Source organism: Mya arenaria, chromosome 17 (assembly GCF_026914265.1).
Source record: "Mya arenaria isolate MELC-2E11 chromosome 17, ASM2691426v1".
NCBI lineage: Eukaryota > Metazoa > Mollusca > Bivalvia > Myida > Myidae > Mya > Mya arenaria.
Genome location: NC_069138.1, coordinates 8,463,168 through 8,485,243, shown reverse-complemented (window position 1 = coordinate 8,485,243; position 22,076 = coordinate 8,463,168). Strand labels below are relative to the sequence as shown.

The 22,076-nt window shown below is 34.6% G+C and overlaps 2 protein-coding genes across 3 annotated transcripts; both read left to right on the top strand.

Moving 5' to 3' along the window:
- Positions 1-908: 908 nt before the first annotated feature.
- LOC128224436 (sulfotransferase 1B1-like) lies at positions 909-4,641 on the top strand. Its single transcript, XM_052934278.1, has 3 exons — positions 909-1,112; positions 2,347-2,524; positions 3,807-4,641. Exons 1-3 carry the CDS (start codon positions 909-911, stop codon positions 3,896-3,898), a joined length of 474 nt encoding a protein of 157 aa, XP_052790238.1. The 3' UTR covers positions 3,899-4,641.
- A 1,168-nt stretch (positions 4,642-5,809) lies between these two features.
- Positions 5,810-20,273, top strand: LOC128224427 (uncharacterized). 2 transcript variants are annotated; one of them, XM_052934267.1, is made up of 6 exons: positions 5,810-6,019; positions 7,316-7,449; positions 12,307-12,440; positions 18,322-18,449; positions 19,044-19,182; positions 19,574-20,273. In XM_052934267.1, exons 1-6 carry the CDS (start codon positions 5,992-5,994, stop codon positions 19,884-19,886), a joined length of 876 nt encoding a protein of 291 aa, XP_052790227.1. In that variant the 5' UTR covers positions 5,810-5,991; the 3' UTR covers positions 19,887-20,273. The 2 variants fall into 2 exon arrangements, with proteins under 2 accessions (XP_052790227.1, XP_052790228.1); XM_052934268.1 differs by lacking the exon at positions 5,810-6,019 and adding an exon at positions 6,111-6,182.
- Positions 20,274-22,076: the final 1,803 nt, after the last annotated feature.

Here is a 22,076-nt window from a genome sequence, read left to right as displayed (position 1 = left end):
ATTCGCCGGCGTTAACCGTGCATATGACTCATGTCAATTGCAAAAAAAAAATGATGACACCAATCCGATATTTGCTATTATATGGTGTGCTGTATGCCGATCATCTTCACCCTGGCCATCGGTGTACAGGCGTGAGGCCACGGTTATTTTTATTACTGTACATTTCATATAAACTCTAATCTGTGTTGTTGTTGTTTTTTTAATTTATAACGGTGCCTGAAAAAAAAAAGGAACTGGCAGCTGTAGACCAATCCAAGGCACATAATTTAATCACAAGAAAACATCATGTTGACCATTTTTGACCCGGCTGTAAAGTCATGTCCATGTTCGGCTACAGACAACCAATTTATAGACTTCTTCAGGCTATGGATTTCCATCCGGAACTCCTTGGCCTTTTTGATCGAAAACAACATCGGCTGTATATGGACGGTTTACAATCTCAGAAATCGGTTCACTTTAATTCCGCTGCAAGTAGATCGCGTAGTACTTTAATTTAGCAGTTAAACTTAATGCCTTATCTCTTGGTAATCTTAATTATGTTTGCAATAATACACTTCACTGGCAATCAATTTAAACTTAGATCAATAAATACAAGCTAAAACACAACATTTAATTAATGATATAATTAAATAAATACGAACTATTTCTACTGATGTACCGGCATACCTTTCAGGTTGTTGTGGTCTCGTGCCTCATCCTCAACCAGGCAATCGGCGTGCTACAGTTTAAACGGCATATAAATGTTTACAAACATGATATAGAACATTTATATAGGTTATCTATAAATAGATGGACATACATTTCAGCTATAAAATTATGGTGCAAACTATGAATGAACCTTTCAACATACTAGTAGCTTGATTAATCTAGCACATTTTACAGCTCACATTAAGAAAAGTTTAAGCATTATGGAGTGGGTACGAGGCGCTGTGCGGAATGAAGCAGGGAGAGGTTTTGACACGTTGACCTCTGGTGAGCTGGTACTACCGGCAAAATTTGATTTGGGCGAGTTAAACAGCCAGTTAGAGGCAGTCCGTGAACTACCGTATCAACAAGGAGATATTCTCATCTGCAATTATGGGAAAACAGGTACATATATGATCATTTTTATTGTTTCTTTCATATTTAGATTCATATATTGCATATCAAAAATGTTTTAAACGCCTACTAGCATATCTTCATTACTTCATATACTGTCGGAAAAAAGAAACTATGCATTATAATCAATATATCTAAAATGATCTAAACTGTTTCATGTTTTGTGTACCCAATGCATTTAACATTTCAATGCAAATTTTAAACAGAAGCGTTCCACTTTCCATAATAAATTTCCATAAGAAAATTTAGGCTTTTGGAGATATATTGTGTTTACACCAGCACAGTTACTTTACTCCACTAGTAATATACTAAATTTAAAGCACCTAACATAACATACTTATTTAGAGTTTAATGCATATTTTTATTGTAGAGAATATTAATTACTAAGCCCTCATTGATTAACGAAATATAGTTTTATTGTGAACGCACGTTATTAAAGTAGTGTCAACCAATACCTTTGACCACTCACTACTGTATGCAAATAAACTATGCGTTACAAGTTTTAGAAGCATTACTCACTAGTGACTTTAACTCTGTTCCAATGTCACTAATGCATTTGATATCAAGTACAACACATTATGCGTGTCAATTGACTTCACACAACTTAGGAACAGACTGCCGCAATAAGCGATTTATAGCATACCTTTACGCGTCATGTTATTGAAGAGGCAGGCTAATACCGACTCTTAGAAGTATATGGCAGTGCCATCGCAATTTGTGTAACTTATTGACGAGAAAGTTAAGCTAAGCCTATTGTGTCTTCTTTAAAGCTGCACTCTCATAGATTGACAGTTTTGACAACTTCTTTTTATTTTTTGTCTTGAAAGGAACTTTTGTGAACATATCTGAATACAGTGATATAAGACTAATTTCAAAATATTAGATCGCAGTTTTTCATATAACTGTTCAAACATGTATGTTTTATGGCTAAAAGCGTTAGTATGGCTTTAAGAAATAAAATGAGCAGTTTTCCAAACAATTGATTTCTGTTCTGTTGTTAGTTATCTTATATGACTGGATTGAAAGCATGTATACAAAAGTCAACTGATTCTAAGACAAAAAATAAAATAAAATGCCAAAAACGTCAATCTGTGATAGTGCAGCTTTTAAACCATCGTCGGATACCCCCGATACACACTACGCTATGCTTCGTTGTGTATGACGTGTAACGGAAAGAAGCCGACGATGCTTTGATACTCGAGACAAGTACTTTGACCACATCTTAACATCATAAGTATATGTTTGCAGAACGGCCTTGCAAAGCTTCGAAGGTTAAGCGATTTCTTGAGTGTGCACAACACCGATGAGAGGTTACGGCAGATACTTGACCGATGCTCCTTCGACCGACTTAAGAAAGATACAGAGAGCGGGAAAGTTGTTACTAAGCTTGTGGACAAAGAAGGAAGGCCTTTTCTGTACAGGAAAGGTATTAACATTGGATGCTCAGGGCACACCAAATTGACATATTAACTAATGAGCCCAGTATTTTATCAGAAGAAAATAGGAAAGTAAATGCTAGTCCGAATGAATATCATTGGATGCTGAGGCCACACGAAATTGATGTTTCGATAGTCGGGTTTACAGCTTATGATTTTAAGAAAAAATAATGGGTTTTTTTAATCGACCGCTTCTACCGAAAATTATTTGTCAGTCCGAACGATCAACATATTTCCATTCACCTAAATTGAATGTTGTATCAAATTACATGAAATGTCTATCTCCGGCAATTTGGGATTGGGAGGGCTGAACCAGTTGTATAGAATAACACTGGAAAGAGAGATAAAGAGGGACACATATTTAAGAATTTCATTCTTAATGTTAATTATAAACTAGGTAGATTTTTTGTGCAATCGTTCGCTGTTATTTTTTAACTATATTGATGTTTATATAGTCCGGTCGCTCCAATGTATTGGCCAAAATCCTTCGATAAAAACACATTAATTTACGCAAGAAAATAAATTGTCTGTTCGGCTTTTGTTTTTCGATTCGTGTGCCATTAAAACAGCTTACTGTAGTGTTTTGGCATCTTCTTCTTCTTCCCTTTAGTTTTTTTCATTTGTTCTTCTCAATTTCTCAAGCAAATATGGCTCGACAACTAACACTTTTATGTATCTTCCATGTTTTTATTTAAGATGAAGTATTGTTTACACAAAGATTTACATACTGAACACGTGTTACATCGTTGGACACATTTGTAGGAGGACATTGATGAACTGGCGATGTATCAAAGAAAAGGTCTTTTTACTAACATCTCTCAAAAATAGGGTTGGTAGTTAACTTTTTTATGAAAACATGGATCATATTTCAATATTTATGTGAAAAACTACAGACACAAGCTCAGTAGCCAAGCATTTAAACATAAACTCCGTTTAAGGGCACAGTGTAAACACCAAAGACATAAAACACAAAAACACAAAATCACAAACAAGAAACATTGAACAACAGCACAAAACACCAACAAACCTACATCAGAATATATCTCTAATGTAGAAAATTGAGATAAAAATGGTAAATTTGGAAGGGTCAGTCGGAATACTGGAAACAAAAGAGGTGTACGCCTAAAAACATGTATATCGCCGCTTCCTGTCATAAAGGTGGTGTCTGAAGTTTAGCACTGAATGACAAGTGCTGTATTTGGGATTTTTTGAAAGAAGAATAATCCTTCGTTTAGAGTATATCTATAAAGATAAATTTTTGTTACATTCCAGGAATCGTGGGAGACTGGAAAAACTACTTCACAGTCGCGCAAAGTGAGAGATTTGATACACTGGAAGAGACATATAAAGAAGATATATTCTAATATATGAAGATGAATATACAGATGACACATGCTAATGTTTGAAGGGATAAAATTAGTTTTTTTCTAATATGTGAAGATGCGTGTAAAGAAGACTTATTGCAATATTTGAAGAGATATATGAAGAAGACATTTCTAATATAAAGAAGACACATTCTAATGTTTGAAAAGAGATATAAAGAAGACACATTCTAATGATTGAAAAGATATATAAATAAAACACAATCTAATGTTTGAAAAGATATATAAAGAAGACATATTCTAGTGTTTGAAAAGAGATATAAAGACGACGCATTCTAATGTTGAAATGAGAAATAAAGAAGACCCATTCTAATGTTTGAAAAGAGATATAAAGAAGGCCCATTCTGTTTGAAAATAGATATAAAGAAGACACATTCTAATGTTTGAAGAAAATATATAAAGAAGACCCATTCTTACGTTTAAAAAGAGATATAAAAGAGGCGCATTCTAATGTTTGAAAAGAGATATAAAGAAGACGCATTGTAGCGTTTGAAAAGAGATGTCAAGAAGACACATTCTAATGTTTGAAAAAAGATATAAAGAAGACGCATTCTAATGTTTGAAAAGAGATATAAAGAAGACACATTCCAATGTTTGAAAAAAGATATAAAGAAGACGCATTCTAGTGTTGAATATGAATATAAAGAAGACATATTCTTACATTCTAAGACGGATATAAAGAAACCATATTCTTATATGTGCTGGACGTGCCTTTTGGAAAACTTATATTGTGTGTGCAAAGTAAATTCAGTTATATTGTTTGTCACGTTAGTTAAACCTTTATTAATAATCCATTTGCTTGTAAGAGTGTGCTTTGATAATGCAAATAAATTATAATATAAATACAAGTTTACTCTAGTTCGGATACGTGATGTGTAATTTAACTTATCTGACATCGTCAGCACTCGCGTTATTTTAAAAAAAAAATTTGGGGGGGAACATTGAATAAACGAATTTAAAGAGGCAGAATATTAGTTTTTTATTATTATTTTTAATGCGTTTTCATGCATTATTTTGAAATGTTCCAATAAAGTCAAATAAGAGAAACATATATTAATAATGCATTAAAATTGAGAAAACAGAACAAATAAAAATTCATCGATCTGTTTTGTGCCCCCTTTAAAGCGATCTGTACAAAATACCATACCCCTAAAGCCTTAGCTCTGGCATCAGCATTACAAAAATATTTTAAGACGTAGATGGGTGGCTCTTGACAACTGCTCTGTGATTGACAGGGGCATTAAAATTGGCAACACATTATGACATCTGTATTGTCAGATTGTGTCAAAAGTTTCAAAAAAAACATTCCGGATTTTATAGAAATGTTATATAGTGAATAGCTACCCAATAAAACTGGAAAAAAATGAATGATTAATCCCATCTTCCAGGCATTTTTTTTTACTTTTAGTTAGCATTTGTAAATATGCCACATTTAGTAAAGATTATGTTTAAAGGCAGTTAAATTATTTGCTGTTTTAAAAATTAAGTGTCGACTTTGATATCATATTATTTCATAAACACTTATTTAAATGTGTGTAGAATCGGTAACATAAAATCGATCCAGATAAATGGATGGATTGTATTTATTTTTTTAATATCTGGATACTCGTCCAGGTAAAAATAGTTACTCTTGTAAATAAAAGAAAGACAACCAGTTATGATTCTTTATTTGTTCCAACACTTAAAGTTTATATACCGATATACATCATAATCTTGAATAATTTCTAAATTATTTCTTATAATTACACACAATTTATAACCGAACAAAAACTATTGTCATTATTATATGAATCTTATTTTAAACAATCAATTGTAGCAACGATTACGTATTCCGTTATGTGTTTCATTTGTCGCTGAATACACGCGCAAATACAGTTATAAGCACCTCAGTAGTTGCAAAACCAAGGCGTTTTCACAATCATATGCACCTAATTAGCTGGTTGGCACAGTACAATGATCTATGAAACTCATTCATTGACAAGTGCTTTGAAGTGGTGTGCTCTAATTGTGAACGAATTTACTACTATAAAAGTTAACAAGGTTTTCTAGTGATCTACGTTACAATTTTGAGCAAGATGGACTTTATATGGAGATCTATTATATGTAAGTATTAAATCGGAAAATTTTAAGTTTGCAAATAGTCATTATATCTTATATGTTTAATACTAGTATATCATTTTGAATTTTGATTTTTTGAATTTATACCAAAAGAAAACCCACCAAGTTAGTTTTCGTACGATGGACTTTATATGGAGATCTATTATATGTGAGAATTAAATGAGAAATTTTAAGATTGCAAGAAGTATTATATCTAATATGTTATTAGTTCATTTTGTAAAATGACTAAATTTGACATTTAATATATATTATATGTATGTTGTATTATTGTATTAGATAGACATTATAGCAAAGACACAATATTTCAAACGTCATAACAAAATAATGCATATTTTGAGTTATTTTGCAAGAAGTTCATAGTATAAGTTTCGTTTAGTGATTCCAATGCAGGGATATAGTGCATAAGTTTCGTGTCGTTTATGATATGTTGATCAAATTCTATAGATACTGTTGTTAATAATATGATACAAGTATACTATTGCATAGTTTAGTTCATTTGTGTATTTATGATTTGCATATCAAACTCTATAGGTACAGCTGCTATTTATTTGATATAATTAAACTTGTTTATAGTTTACGCTATTTGAATTTGTACACGTAAGCCATTATATTTTGATAAATTTTATCATGGGTTATGTTGGCCTATTTCAAATTTATATTGTGTGTTATATTTCCTTGAATAAACTTTCTTCTTTCTTCTTTGTTAAAACATTTTCAATTTTGAATTAATGTACAAAGAAACAACACTAAGTTATATTTAAGTTTGTATCACGGCTCGTTTGATATTTCAAAATGCTATTTATAGTACTGCAACGTATATTTTAGTAAAGCATATTCAAAACAATATAACTTTATTCTTTATAAGTGATATTCATACTTAATTATATTATAATTATATATACTTATAATTATATTACTACTGGCACCAATTTCTCGAAACATCATTATATTTATGCGAAAAACTACAGAAACAAGCTCAGTAGCAAAAAGGTTAAACATAAACCCGGTTTAATGGCACTGGGTAAACGTTAAGTCTAATTTATCAGGATTAAGGTAAGCTGGCAGTTTTGGTTTTCTCTAAAATGCGTTATATTAACTTGTTTTAAGAGTTTTTAGATATTAAATAGGAATTATCTGTATGATTATCACAATTAGCCATTTTTCATGAACCAAAATCTGTTTTAAGTATCTATTTTGGCTAATTGACTAAAGCTATATAAGCCTGTTAAGCTTTAAAAGTTTCGAAAAATTTGGGACCTTGTGATTTTTGTTTCGTCCTAGTGCTATCATGCCTAAGCTATGGACAATCGAGCGGTGTCAACACAGAACAGAGCCTACTCAACGCCTTGGGTTTCGACATGAACCAGGCACTAAGCAATTTGAACTCTGCAACTCGAAATAAAAGAGATGATGAGGTAGGTTGTACTTGATCATTAATGTTTTGTTTTTATTTTTGTTTTTGTTTATATTTTAATCACGTATTTATCTATTTTTTGCATTGATCGTAACCACTGTGTGACAAGCCACGAGGACAAATAATGCGGTGAAAATGTAAATAAAAAAAAGTAGGTCAAGTAGATCCAGCATGTTCAGCATGTTTGTTAAAGCACTAACCGTTCTGATTCAAAACCTATAAATATGGAAGTAAGGCAATGGTCTGAGATGGTCTAAACATGCTTTGATTCACTGGCATTTGTCAATTAAAAGAAATAATGCTTGTAACAATGAGTAGGCACTTCCGAAATGGTTTACTTTACCCTTTAACACTGTTTTGAACAATATGGAGTTATTTTGGACTCGAACACAGCTGGGAAAACCATACTGAGCGAGCCGTTGGGTGAATCCAATATTGTTTAACCAGCTGTGTATGAGTCTAAATATATCCCATATTGTTTACAATGAGAGTCTATGATTGGACCTATTAATAAGGTATATTGCATCAAGCACTGAAAACTAAAGGGAAAAGTTTAGTAGTATCCCAGGGGCCGTATTCTATAAGCTACTTAGATTGAACATAAAATTTAAGATTAAATACTAATGCACCAGTCAATTGTAACCACGCCCCCACCCCAGGTCCGGGGAATAGCGGCGACTTTGACTTTCGGTCCAGCCAACCCCGGCTTAAATCCCCAACCTGCGGGGACAAACAGATGGTAAAATCCCCGCTAATGGTCCCCGCACCCCAATGACCCTAGGTAAGGCCCATTCCTCGCTATATTTAAAGCGAAGACAACACCACCGCATTCACCCGGCACTGCGGGGCCACCAGAAAGGTAAAAACACGGCCTATTTCCCCGGCTATCCCCGGTATACCCTCGGGACCTGGGGGCGTGGGGGCGTGGTTACAATTGACTGCTGCATAAGTGTTCGGATTGGCCTGTATATTCAGCTGACCAATCGGCTGAATGGAATCATCGAAGCATGTCAAAGGATAAGATCAATTTTGAAAACTGGCCAAGGAATCAAATATAATCCATGTAAAGAGGCACAAGATATGGGCTCACAAACTGAACTAGAGGAGGAACCCGTATAGGCACAACAAACATACAACACACGCATCGAAATATAGTGTGTGTGTGTGCGTGCGTGCGTGCGTGCGTGCGTGCGTGCGTGTGTGCCACCTGATAAATTGCGTCATAAATGCTACGTCGGAAGGCAACATTTTGCTTCGAATGAGGACTTTAAAAAAGTTAACTTTCCTATTTCGCCACCATTTTGAATGATATTGATTGAGAGATTAGTTTCTTCGGCAAACCTTTTCACAATACGGCCGTCTGGAGGAGCACTATCAAGCATTATTTTGGAAAGTGGTTTGACAAAGTGTTTGATGAAACTAACCACTTTATCAAACTCTGGTAATAAAACGAAGGTGTGGCTCTTTAAGCGGCATAGACTGTCCTTAGTTTCATTTAAAATGGTGTAGTAAAAGAATATTTATCTTTGTTATAAGTTTTCTTTTTAGGCAAAATGTTGCCTTCCGATGTAGCATATATGACGTAATTTATCACGTGGTATACACTCACTGTAATAACTGTATCAATAACTGATTGTCTTATCGCCTTGAAATGGTCAGAAACACTTGAACGTGAGTTTACTTGGGCGGGGACTAGTTTGCATGGATATATAATATTAGGGGCCATAATCCCAGCATGTGTGTTTTTGTTTGATAAAGTTCCTCGACTTAAAAATAACAGTTTTTATGTCTATATAATTATATTAACGCATAATAAAATTATTCCATATTATTTCAAAACAACTAAATCATTGCACATTTGAATATAGGATATTCCTTGTAATTTCCTATTAAACGTTTTACAGAGATATAATTTGAACATGGGTGATAATGTTATCGAGTATTAAATGCTATGACGTATCGCGAAATATTTTAAACTGAATCCTCGCAATATAACTAGGTGTTGTTATGTTAATCGCCTAATGTAGACATGTTTTTTGGTCGTTTACATTGATGCATTGCCGTTTCGCATAGGCCAGGCAAAATGGTTATAAGTTTAGCGGCTTCAAAATGGCCAACTGTGGCTCTTGGAGACCAAAAAAAAAACAACATTAAAAAACATTAAAAAAAACAAAAGATAGCAAAGGAAAATTTCAGTTGATTTTTGTGCATAGGCCAGGCAAAATACTTATAAGTTTATAAGTTTAGCGCCTTCAAAATGGCCAACTGTGGGTCTTCGAGACCAAAATAAAAAATCAATAAAACAAATCAAAAGATAGCAAAGGAAAATTTCAGTTGAAAAGGTTGAAATTGTTATTGTTGTTTTATATCGAAACTAATTTTGTTTCTCGCGAGATGGAAAATGATTATGTTTTAATTTTGAAAATTACCATTCTTGAAAGTATTATCAAAATATCGATTTGTTTCAATGGATTGTATCGGTATCTTTTTTAGCATTCCTTATTTAGCTATTTTATTGCTTTTCACATTCCAAGTTTGTGACCGAATTGTAATGTTCGTACATATTCAAGCGATTTATGAATAAATACCTTTAAAAACATTTGATTGATGAAACGAAATCATAGTATGATTAATTAAGACAACGTATAATCATTTTATCGTGCATTGTTATTAGTGTGTTAACATAGATCAGAACACAAGTTTATTTCCACACATAACATCACACATATATACATCAATGAAGTAGACTATGATAGTCCATGATTATTTCCATTATTTAACACTTGCTTGGCGGTGTATATATGTTTTAACTAGTTGAGATATTTTACAGTAACAAAAATAGTATCAAATGTTAATCAAAAGAAGAATTATTACGAACAAATCCTTATTACAACTATATAACGGCTGGTATCAAAACATATAATAATCATGAATCATGTAAAGTAATGAAATTCTTTCTCTGAGCAAATGCTTTATTCACGAAAATAGAGAGATTCTTTAACAAATCAGTATGATCTGTATTCAGCAATTCTATGGTTTTAAACATATTTGGATTAGTACGATAATATCTAGGAATATATTTAGATCTAATATTTGTATACAGGCTGCATTCAACCAAGAAATGAAATATATAACCAAGGTGATTTGTTTTGTTTTGTTTTGTTGCAAATTAGACATGACTGTGTCTTAAAGGCGCACAATTTAGGTTAGAGAAAATATATATTTTGTTTTATATTTTAATGCGTTATCATAATATATAATTTAACTCTTTTTACTTTAATGATTAAAACAAAAAAGGCATATGGATTAGGTACAGTTAAAATAATATTAGCGATATTTTGGCGCCTTTTAACTGCAGAATGTGTGGTTACGTGGCTACTGTTAAAAAAATTTAACACATTTATAAAGATTATTTTTTATTCTTTACCTAAATTATGTCCTCTTTTTGCTTTAAAACAACTGTGCACCAGATGATCAATTTGCAAGAAAAAAAGAAAATTGTCGAAAACTGTCATAAACTTGGTATTAATGTGTACAATGCATCGAAACTTACTAACTGAAGTACCAATTAGTTTACAATTTATTTTAAGTTGAGAAGTTATTTCGTATTTTTCCATTAAAAAAGATTACTGGGTATGTCTACCTGGTAGAATTCATTCCTTATGCGTGATTGGCTAGTCGGTGTTATCACGTGATATTACCGAGTTAGGTGTATAGCTTAATTATGTCACTCGATCAATGTTAGCCGTCGTAGCTCAGTCGATACGACGCTGGTCTGCAATTTGGAGACACAATTATTTTTTTTACATTTTGGTACTACTTTTTTTAAATAATGATATCAAAGCGTAACACATTCTATTAAATAATTGTCCTGAGATTCGTTACAGAAAAAAACTTTTTTTGGTGCAAATCTGGTGTACAGTCCCTTTAAATCAATAAAGTTTTTTTTTACATCAACCTATATTGTGCGCATTAGATATGAAAAATTGTAATGCAATTGATGTTATTATTATTGTTTTCTCGGTTGCTCGTTTGATCGAACGAGATGTAATGGACCGATTTCTTTAAACTGAAGGTATGCATTCCTGCTTGGCTCGAATTTTCCGAGGCTCGAGGTATTTCTGTCGAGTTCCAGCCAACGGGTTCGATTGTACATCATATAAACATAAAAATTACATAGACAGAACGAATGGCAGTTACTAAATGGACAGTAGGGCTGGATTAACCTAACTACATACATATTCATATACAGTCGAGCCCCGTTGGCTCGAACTCGCTTGGTTCGAATTCCTCGGTGACTCGAAATAGATGTCAAGGACCCAATTCATTATATTGAAGGTAAGAATTCCCGCTTGGCTCGATTTTTTCGAGGCTCGAGGTATTTTCGCCCGTCCCTGGTAGTTCGAGCCAACGGGGTTAGACTGTACCACATAGGGTGACGTCCATGTCATTAAATATTAGCATTAAACCTGCACTTTCACAGAATGCCAGTTTTGACAAAAAGTTTTTGTCTTGGAATAAGCCAATTTTTGCGTAAATGTCTGGAAAATAGTCATATAAGAAGGCTAACTAAAGGTGAAACCGCATTTATGGTCGAAAATTGATGTTTTGTGGTTTAAAGCGTTACTAACGCTATAAGAATTGATTTTTTTCTACCGTTTTGCGAATAATTGAGATCTGTACTATTGGGAGTTATTTTATATGACTGAATTGAAGGCATTGATGCCGGAATCGGCTGATTCTGAGACAAAATAATAATAATAATAATAATAAATGTTAAAACTGTCAATCTCTGAAAGTGCAGCTTTAAAGGGCTTTTGATATAATTATTATTTTGTTTCAACTATTCAACTTTCAGTACTGCGCGCTTGGTGCCATCCTTAACCGCATCAACAGTTGCCCCGCCCACACTCAGTTGATCGAGCTGTTGGCAGCCCAGAAAGGCGGGGAAAATGTTGATATGAACTTGATGGCCGAGCATTTATGCAAAGAGTAAGATTTATTGAACATTAAGTCTCGTTAAGTGTTGTAAACTTATGTTTTATATGTATATCCAAATGACTTTTCTGAATAGCTATAGGTTTCAAATATTTTGGTTTTAGTGGGGTGCGAACCCACGGCAGTAAAGTCAAGCAAAATAGACACCCGTTCATCACCTGAACCAATCGACCACAAGGAATTTTATACATCTCGTCGATATTTTAACATCAACCATACATTGATAACATCACGTGATAATGTCATTCAACCAATCACGCAACAACAAAGCTATTGAAGCTTATATACAAATTGTGGTCTTCCAATACGATATTTGAGTAAATTTAACATTTGCTGAAGGGTTCGAGCTTTTAGTATCTTAGTTTTAACACTCCTTATGATTTGCTACACTTTATTTCTTCATACTCAAAAAAGCGCATTATACCAATATACCTATCTGCGATTTTTCACGAAACAGCATTGATGCTTTGCTCCGCCCACTTAGCCTCATAAGCAAGATTAAGTCAGTGGACCAGTTTGGAATTCCGTTGGTATTTACCATACATTTCTTTTTAATAAAGTATCGTGTGGACTTCGGAAATGAATAAGATATTATATGAGACTCTAGTATAGTTATATACTCAATTTTAAGTCTTCTCCAATTATCTAATCTTATGTGGGTCTTTAAACTAGTTTCTTGCATGTATACAACCTTCATTTTCAGCCAATGAAAATTCAGATCTAGGCATTTATTAAGAACTAGGCTTTATAATTAAGAACTTTCGAGGGTGTTAAGAGGTCCACCTTTCGCCACTCATCCGATACACACTCATTGTGTGATATTTTGCGTTGTCAATGTGTCAGCCAATGAAGTTGTATTCTAAGTCATTAGATGAGCTGAAGTAATATCTTAATGATTAAGAAGGCTCCGTTGGATTAAGCTCATTCCACCATTCTTAATCATTAAGATTTTACTTCATGTCATCTAACTAACATATAAAGGCCCAGCTGTTTTCATATAACCGTGTAAATATACGTTTCTGAAGGGTTCTGCAATTTTCAATAAGTGAATGTTATTGTTAAAAGTTGTTTCAAACATATTTAAGGACAATCCTGTTTTTACAGTTTTTTTTTATTCTTTCGGGTAATAAAGTAAATTGACATCACTAATGAAAGTGTTTGATGAAGTATATTCACCCTGCTATTCAGTTTTTTGTGCGTAAATACAATAGGGTTATTAGTACTGCATTTTGATCCGAGAGGTTGTATTCGACTCAAATGGTTTTTGCAGTTCAAATTTCACGAGGCGCAGGCCAAGTGAAATAAAAATCTGCAAAAATCCACGAGTGTCGAATACAACATTCCGGATCAAAACGCAGTAGTAATAACCCTTTTGTTATATAAATTACTGGTTAGATCACTTAAAAGCCACATATTTCATAATAAACATCATTTTAACGACGCACTTTTTTGTTTAATGACGTCATTTTAACATCGCACAACGATACTTGTTATGACGTGACGTCACAAGAGTGGAATATGGCCGTATTGCAATGGAGTGGAATACAGACTACCGTATATGGCGAAATATATTGCTTGTGGATTTATGATGGGTAAAACAAATATACTGGCCAGCAAAGAGAGTGATGCTTTGTAAAGGGACTCGCTTGTGTTTTGGCACCACGTTCGATTTCCCGGTATTGCATCTGGAAACAGCATTTAATAACAATTTTACTCATTGATACCAAAAATGCAAAAACAAATACAGCAAAAGTATTAAAAACTGATTTTAGTTCGTTGCGAACAGTCAATGAAAACATAGAAAACTGACAACAAAACCTCACGGCCACAAGGACACATACACAAATATTAGGATAACTTAATATTTTAGCATTTTGTTAAATCGCGTTACTAACGCTTTTCAAAATCGAGGACTTCAAATTCAATATTTGGGCATATTTCATCATTTGTTGAAGGGTTCTAGCAATCACTAGTCATCAGTATATTACTTTCAACACTAATAAGGATTTGTCATACTTTATTTTGTCATACACAAAGTGTTATTTTACAAAAACAAGAGCGAGTCCCTTTTAATTAATACGAAGAGTTTAAAATGACCTAAGATTCATAGCAAAAAAACTCACCAACACTACAAAATCATGTCGTCAAGTTGAAAACATATTTTGTGAATTAAAACAAGCACTCCTTATACGCCATAGGCTATACTTAAACCTGTAGTAGAAACATCATTTTAACATGTACTTCCGATGTAACATAATTTTCAAACACGGACATTTCTTCGCACCTTTATTGTAACGGCCAAACGCACTACAGTCAAGCATTGTTACTATACATATAATATATAATATAAAAATATTACATGATCGCTAAAACAGGACAACAACCGCAATTTTGAAGAGTTATCGCTTCAGAACAAAGCTTTTAAAATATGATATTATAACATGTAGTTTTTGTGCACCACTGCGAACTTTTAAAAATATAATGTTTACACGGAAAGGAATATATAGAAATATGCCACTTAATCCTTCAAATTTTGTATTAAGACACAATTCCCCAGGGTTTCAAATCTTGGACTAATTTGTACGGAAACTAGCGGTGCTGGTTTTCGAGCTTGGCTCTCAGAGCCACCGCTCGTACGTGTGGTCGTGCATGGTACGAGATCTGTCTTCTCTTCTGTCTTTCCATTGACTCATTGAGTCATCATCGTATATGCGCATATGGTCGTGCATGTTACGAGAACTATCTATTCGACTCTCTTTAGTAATACTACCACTCGTGATCACTACTTCTCGTTTCCTTTTCTCCTATCTTATTCCCCATTTTCTCTTCATCCTTCTCCATTTATCATCTCGATCATTTCCTATCCATTCTCTTCCATCTTCTACTCCCTATTCTTCTCTTCTTCTATCATCCATTCCCCCCCCCCCTATATTCTTCCTTAATTCCATCTTATATCCCTCTTTTTCCCCTCATATATACCCTGCCTTCTTCCCCAAACCTTTCTTTCTTCCCCTCTAATCCGTCTTCTTTTCCTTCCTTCTAACCCTCCTACCCTCCCTTCTTCCCCTCTTTTACCATTTCTTCTTCCCCTCTTATCATTATTTTTTCCCTTCCTTCTTCCCCTTCTACTCCACATTCTTCCCCTCTCATACCCGTTCTTCTCCCTCTAATATCATTCCGTTCTTCCTCTTCTTCTACCCTTCATTTCCCCCTTAAGAACTATACCTCATCCTTTCCTCCCTTCTTTCCCTATCCTATATTCCCTTCTTTTCTTCTATCCTCCGCTTTCCCCCATATTCTATACCTCACCCTTCTCTCTTCTATCCTCCTTTCATCTCCCGTCTTCCCCTCTTCTTTCTTCCATCCCTCTCCTTTTCTTTTTTCTCCCATCTTTGCCTTTTCTATCCTCCATTTACCCCATCTTCTTAACCCCATCCATTTTCCTCTTCTATCTTCCCTTTTTCTTCTTTCTGTCCTCCTGTCTTCTTTTCTTCTATCACCCATTCTCCTCCTTTTCTTCTTCTCCTCTTCGTTCCTCCCTTCTTCCCCTCTTATTTCCCCCTTCTTCTCTACTTCTTTCCTCCCTTCTTCCCCTCTTCTTTCCTCCCTTCTTATTTCCTCCATTTTTCATCCTCTTCATTCCCTTCTTTTCCTCTTCTTTCCTCCATTCTTCTCATCTTCTTTCCTCCCTTCTTAACCTCTTCTATCCCTGCTTCTTTTCTTCAATCTTTTTTCCCCCATCTTCTTAACATTATCCCTTTTCCTCTTCTATATTCCCTTCTTCTTCTTTCTGTCCTCCTGTCTTCTATAATTCTTTTTCATTCATTCTCCTCCTTTTCTTTACTCCTTTTCTTTTCTACCTTCTTCCCCTCTCCTTTCCCCCCTTCTCCTCCTCTTTGTGCCTCCCTTTATCTCCTTTTCTATCATTCCTTCTTGCCCTTTTCTTTCCTCCCTTCTTATTTCCTCCTTTTTCATCCTCTTCACTCCCTTCTTTTCCTCTTCTTTCCTCCCTTCTTATTTCCTCCTTTTTCATCCTCTTCACTCCCTTCTTTTCCTCTTCTTTTCTCCCTTCTTCTCATCTTCTTTTCTCTCTTCTTTCCTTCCTTCTCCTCTTCTTCCTTTATCCCTTCTTCCCTCTCCTCTTCCTTTATCCCTTCTCCTTTTCTTTCCGTCCTTCTTCTCCTCCTCTTTTGTCCTCCATTCTTCTCCTCTTTCATCCTCTCTTCTTCACCTTTTATATCCTCGCTTCTTCACCCCTTCTATCATCCCTTCTTTTCTTCAATCCTCCCTTTTTCCCCATCTTCTTAACCTCATCCCTTTCCCTCTTCTATCTTCCCTGCTTCTTCTTTCTGTCCTCCTGTCTTCTACTCTTCTATCATCCATTCTCCTCTTCTTTTCCCCCTTATTCCCCTCTTATTCCCTCCCTTCTTCACCTCTTCCTTTCATCCTTCTTCACCTTTTCTCTCTCCGTGTATCTCCTTTTCTATCCTCCCTTCTTGTCCTTTTCTCCTCCCTTCTTACTTCTCCTCTTCTTCCCCTCTACTTTCCTCCCTTCTTATCTTCATTTCTCCCTCTTCTTTCCTCACTTCTTCTCCTCTTCTTTCATCACTTCTTCTCCTCTTCCTTTATTCCTTCTTCTCCTCTTCATTTATCCCTTTTCATTTTATTTCCGTCTTTCTTCTCCTCTTCTATCTCCTCCCTTCTTCACATCTTCTATCATCCCCTCTTTTCTTCAATCCTCCCTTTTCCCCCATCTTCTTAACCTCATCCCTTTTCCTCTTTTATCTTCCCTTCTTCTTTCTGTCCTCCTGTCTTCTACTCTTCTATCATCCATTCTCCTCCTTTTGTTTACTCCTCTTCTTTTCTCCCTTATTGCCATCTTCTTAAATTCCTTCTTCTCCTCTTTGTTCCTCCATTCCCCGCCTCTTTTTTCCCCCTTCTTCTCCTCTTATACCCCCATTTCTTACGCCCTTCGTTTTCATATAACCCCAGTAGCCCTTGTAAAACTAGTTCTCTAGAAGAGTTCTTAGTAATTATATAGTAGCTATTGGTATATCGTTTAAGTTGTTCTTTGTAGCTGTTGTGAAAGCGTTCTTTGTAGGTCTAGATCTGGATCATCTGAGGTGTTTAACTTCTGATTAAATACAATAAAGTAATTTCAAGATTAAAGTTAGAATTTATTTCAAATCAGCCAATTTAATGCCAATCTATCTCAATCTTTTAAAAAGATTTATAGGAAGCGGCATGTTTAAGATAATTTATTTATATATGTATATCAGCGAATTAAGCTGTGTATTAAAATACACGATTTTAGTTTAAACTTGTAGCATATATACTGAAATAAAAATTGAAGCGTCTATAAATTTGTAAAATCTACTTTGAAGCACGGAGAGCTAATAAGATAAAAATTAAAATATACTAAGAGCTACTTAAAAAAAACCTAGAAGATTTAACATAAATATAATTAAGTTTACAACCGAGAAATAAGTTGATAAATTAAATCTCCCAAATAGTGTAAGAACTATATGTATATAAATTGGCACCGAATTAATATTTAAATATGGAAGACGCCGGAACAGTCAAGAAAAAATGACAACTGACAACCAAACCGCTCGCCCACAAGGACTCTTACTTACTTTGATGAATAATTTAGGCTTTGAGCCTCTTGTTGAAAAGCGTAACAAACGGATTTCAAAGACAATATTTGAGCATTCATGTATACCAACATTTACTGGAGGGTTCCAGCCGTCAGTAACTTAGTTTTAACAATCTCTAGTATCTGTCACACTTAATTTCGTCATAAAAAAGTGAATTTAAAAAAAACATGAGCAAGTTCCCTTTAACATTAATCTAACATCATATTTGTTTATTTTAGTTCCGAATGCACAATCCGTTGTTTTACGGAAGCCATTGGCCGATGTCACCAAGCTGACGAATATTTCTTCGTGTCCGATCCTGTGACTAGGACAGTTGCACATCGTGCAATGTGTGACAGAAAACATAGTTTGTATCAACCTATCATAATGAATTTCTTTAGATACAGTGTGTGTATACCACGTGATAAATTGCGTCATAAATGATACGTCGGAAGGCAATATTTTGCTTCGAATGAAGACTTTAAACAATGATAACTTTACTATATTCTTCACCATTTTAAATTCACATTCACATGAAACTTAGCGATGACATAAGCCACCTTGATGGGTCAAGTTCACATGCAAGGAAACCCACCACGGTAGCATATGTAATCGCTAAAGTTTCCATTGTTAACAGTCTCAAATGTTCACTGAGAGTAATTAGCTTTAAACTTTTTTTTATTTAACATGTACACGGATTGTGAAACAAGTTATTACAGTGTATTAATTACTCTTGTTGTTACTTTGTTACGCGGGAGTGCAGTCGCGTACTATAGTGGTGGAAAATGGAGTATTCGGAGGAACCCACTTGTCCAACTTGGTGACCTTAATCAAAATTCGCATTGGCCAAGCCGGGAATCGAACCCAGGACGCTTCGCTAAGAAGTGTGCAAACCACTGCGCTTACCAGACAACTGACTGACAAATATCTGAAAGCGCAAAACCGTTTTAAAATTTTTTAGACTTTGCGGAGTTCATATCAAACTGCGGTGAACTGCTTCCCAAACAATGTGTTAGTGGTCTCGTGATGGCAGTACTGAACTTGACCAATACCTTCAATGAAGACAACAACTCTACAAAATACCGTATCGATGGCTGCAGGTAAGGACAAAAATAGTTTTAAGGACAAATCTGCCAGATTAAGTACAAATTAAAAAAAATACCATTCTAGAAGTGTGCTTCTCTACTATCAAATTTACTCTGTTAATAGTATAGTCAAGTCTGTATTAAGTGGCCACCTTTGGGGAAAGGTCTAAGTGGCTGCTTAAGACAGATGGCCACTAAATCCAGATTTGGAAATTTTTGTTACTTAAGCTTTGTTTAAACAGGGGTCTAATATATACATATCTTCCTTTAAATGACAAAATGATGTAACTACTTTTAAATATATAAGTCGAATGGTAAAATCAAATAGTTCTATGCAGAACTACGAATGTTTTCGTTTTCATCGCTGAAATCATACCTTATGTGTTTCTTATATTTTCCAATCCAGGGCATATTCTGAGTACAAGACGTGCTTCAAGGTTCCAATCACTGATAAGTGTATCGCGGCAGATGCAAGTTATTTTGAAGATCTGGCAATCGCAAGTACAAGCTTTATGAAATGCAACGATCAGAGTCACCACTTCTTCTCTAAGTATGGGGCAGATGTGCAATGTGGGGACGAGCAGTATCAACGCTACTTAACGGGTACAGCAGGTGTTTATGGACTAGCAAGTACACCTGGACAAACCGATGAAGCAACGAGTAACAGATCAGCACTTATATTATTGATATTTGTAGTCTTCATTCATTATTTGTTCTAAAATACGTTCAACAAAGCAACTTGTGACGAAGCGGCGCTTACACTGTTGATATGTTGCTATGAGACTTTTAACCCATGGTATTATACTTTTAAGGAAAGCAACCAGTCATTGACTAGCAATAGTCTCGTTTTATTTGAAATATCCTACTGAAGTGCTTTACATTCTTCAAAATGCAGATACATATTAAATACCTGGTTAAATTTTCATTTCAGCAACTATTGTTCTACGCAACATAATACAGATTGAATATTTAGACTGAGCTATTTATCAACCAGAATGTAAAACAAATATAATGTCGTAAAGTAACATGTTTTCTTGTTTGTGGTATTGAATCTTTCTGCAAACAGGACAGGCTGGTCCAACACATACCAAATGAGTCACACGCCACTTCCTTTTTCTTTTATAATACAGTCAAACCTTAATACATTTTGTATTTCGAAGTCATTGGTAACTCGGGAAACACTTCGAGATAACGAACACTCGATATAATCGAAATACAAATATGTAAAACTAAACCGAAAAAAATCAATTTGATATTGAAAGTAAAGAAAGGCATTTCAATAAAGCTCGATCGAAAATATATAATCATATAGTTCTACAATAACTCTAATAAAAACACGATTTTAGAAGAACTATTTGACGTCAACATTGATAGTTATGGGACCGATTGTTTAGAATTTAGTTAAAGTTAACAACGTTGTTAACGTCATCGTTGTTAACTTAAAATAGTTATGACTATGGAAGTTTAATGGACAGCTTGTGACTGCTGTATTTCAAACAATAGTTTAGACAAGTTTTCAAACTGTACTTGTTTGTACTTAAATATTTGAGCACATCATCAAAAAGAACACGTTTAAACGTTAGCAACGTTGATGAACACGTTTAAACGTTAGCAACGATGTCGTAAACCATGGTGTTAACTTTAACAAAGTTCTGAGCAATCGGCCCATTGATAGCTCAAACAAGAGCTGTCACAATAACATGACAAATGCCTCCGATTGGGCCTTGTCGGACGAATAGCCATTATTAGATCACACGAAATATTTGTAAATTATTTATGCCCACCCCCAAATTGAAGCTAATTTGTCATTAGACAACCTCCCGACTAAGTATTGATAGGACAAGGTTTTTATGTTCAAGATGGAACTTGCCCTTGGTTTTGACCAGCAGATGACCCATATAAATGAATGAACCCTAAAATGAATGACCAATCATACTCTAGCCCACAAACAGACAATCCTTTTTTGTGTTTAAAGACCTAGTTTAATCCATCTATAAATGCCCCCCCACTCCCCGAAAAAAAACAAATAAAAAAAAACAAATAGAAAAACGTGTATTGAACACAACCTCTGTGTATTGATCTTAATCTAATTGTCTTATCAGATCTTTGATCTGAATATCCTGCTGTACAGTTTTGAAGGTTTTATTATAGAAATGGACTCTAAATGGCTGAGCCAATAAACAAATTAACAGAAAATTGGCCCCTACTGTGACATCAGTGCAATTAGCAGGAGATGCACAGCAGGCCAATATTCATGCCAATATTCCTTAAACTATGCCTTTAAGGTCACTGTGACCGTGACAATTGAACTCCTGGCATTTAAATCATTAGGGGTCATGACCTACCACACTGCCAAGTTTGAGGACCATATGACCAAGTACATTTTAGCTTTCAAACAGACAATCGTTATGTGCATTTTAAAGGTCACTTTAATAAAAAAAAAAAAAAAAATTCCAATCTCCAAACATTTGCATTTTTCCGCAAATGTTTTTTTAAACAAAAGGAGTATGTGTTTGTGTCACAATAGTCCATACTACCCAATCGGCAATGTATTGAGGCTTTGTGGTGATAGCAGTTATTTAAATAAAGATTTCTGAATTTTCGCAACCTGGAAGTGAATTTTGTCCATTATTTTGTATGTACGGTTTACTCCCGAAAAAATATTGTTCTTTAAAACAAAATACAACGTGAACTTTTGAAAAGTTTTAATTTTTGGCCTTCCCCACTTGTATTGCACTGCGGCAAACCATTGATAAAACCCCCCGGAATGCACAGCAGGACACTCGGACCTGAGATCCGGTCACTTACCAATATAAAGGTCCAGTTTAAAGGCCTAGTTTAAATCAATGTTATATAAAAGGCTTATACTAGGCCTTTAAACTCTCCCTGTATATTCCATTGCATTATTG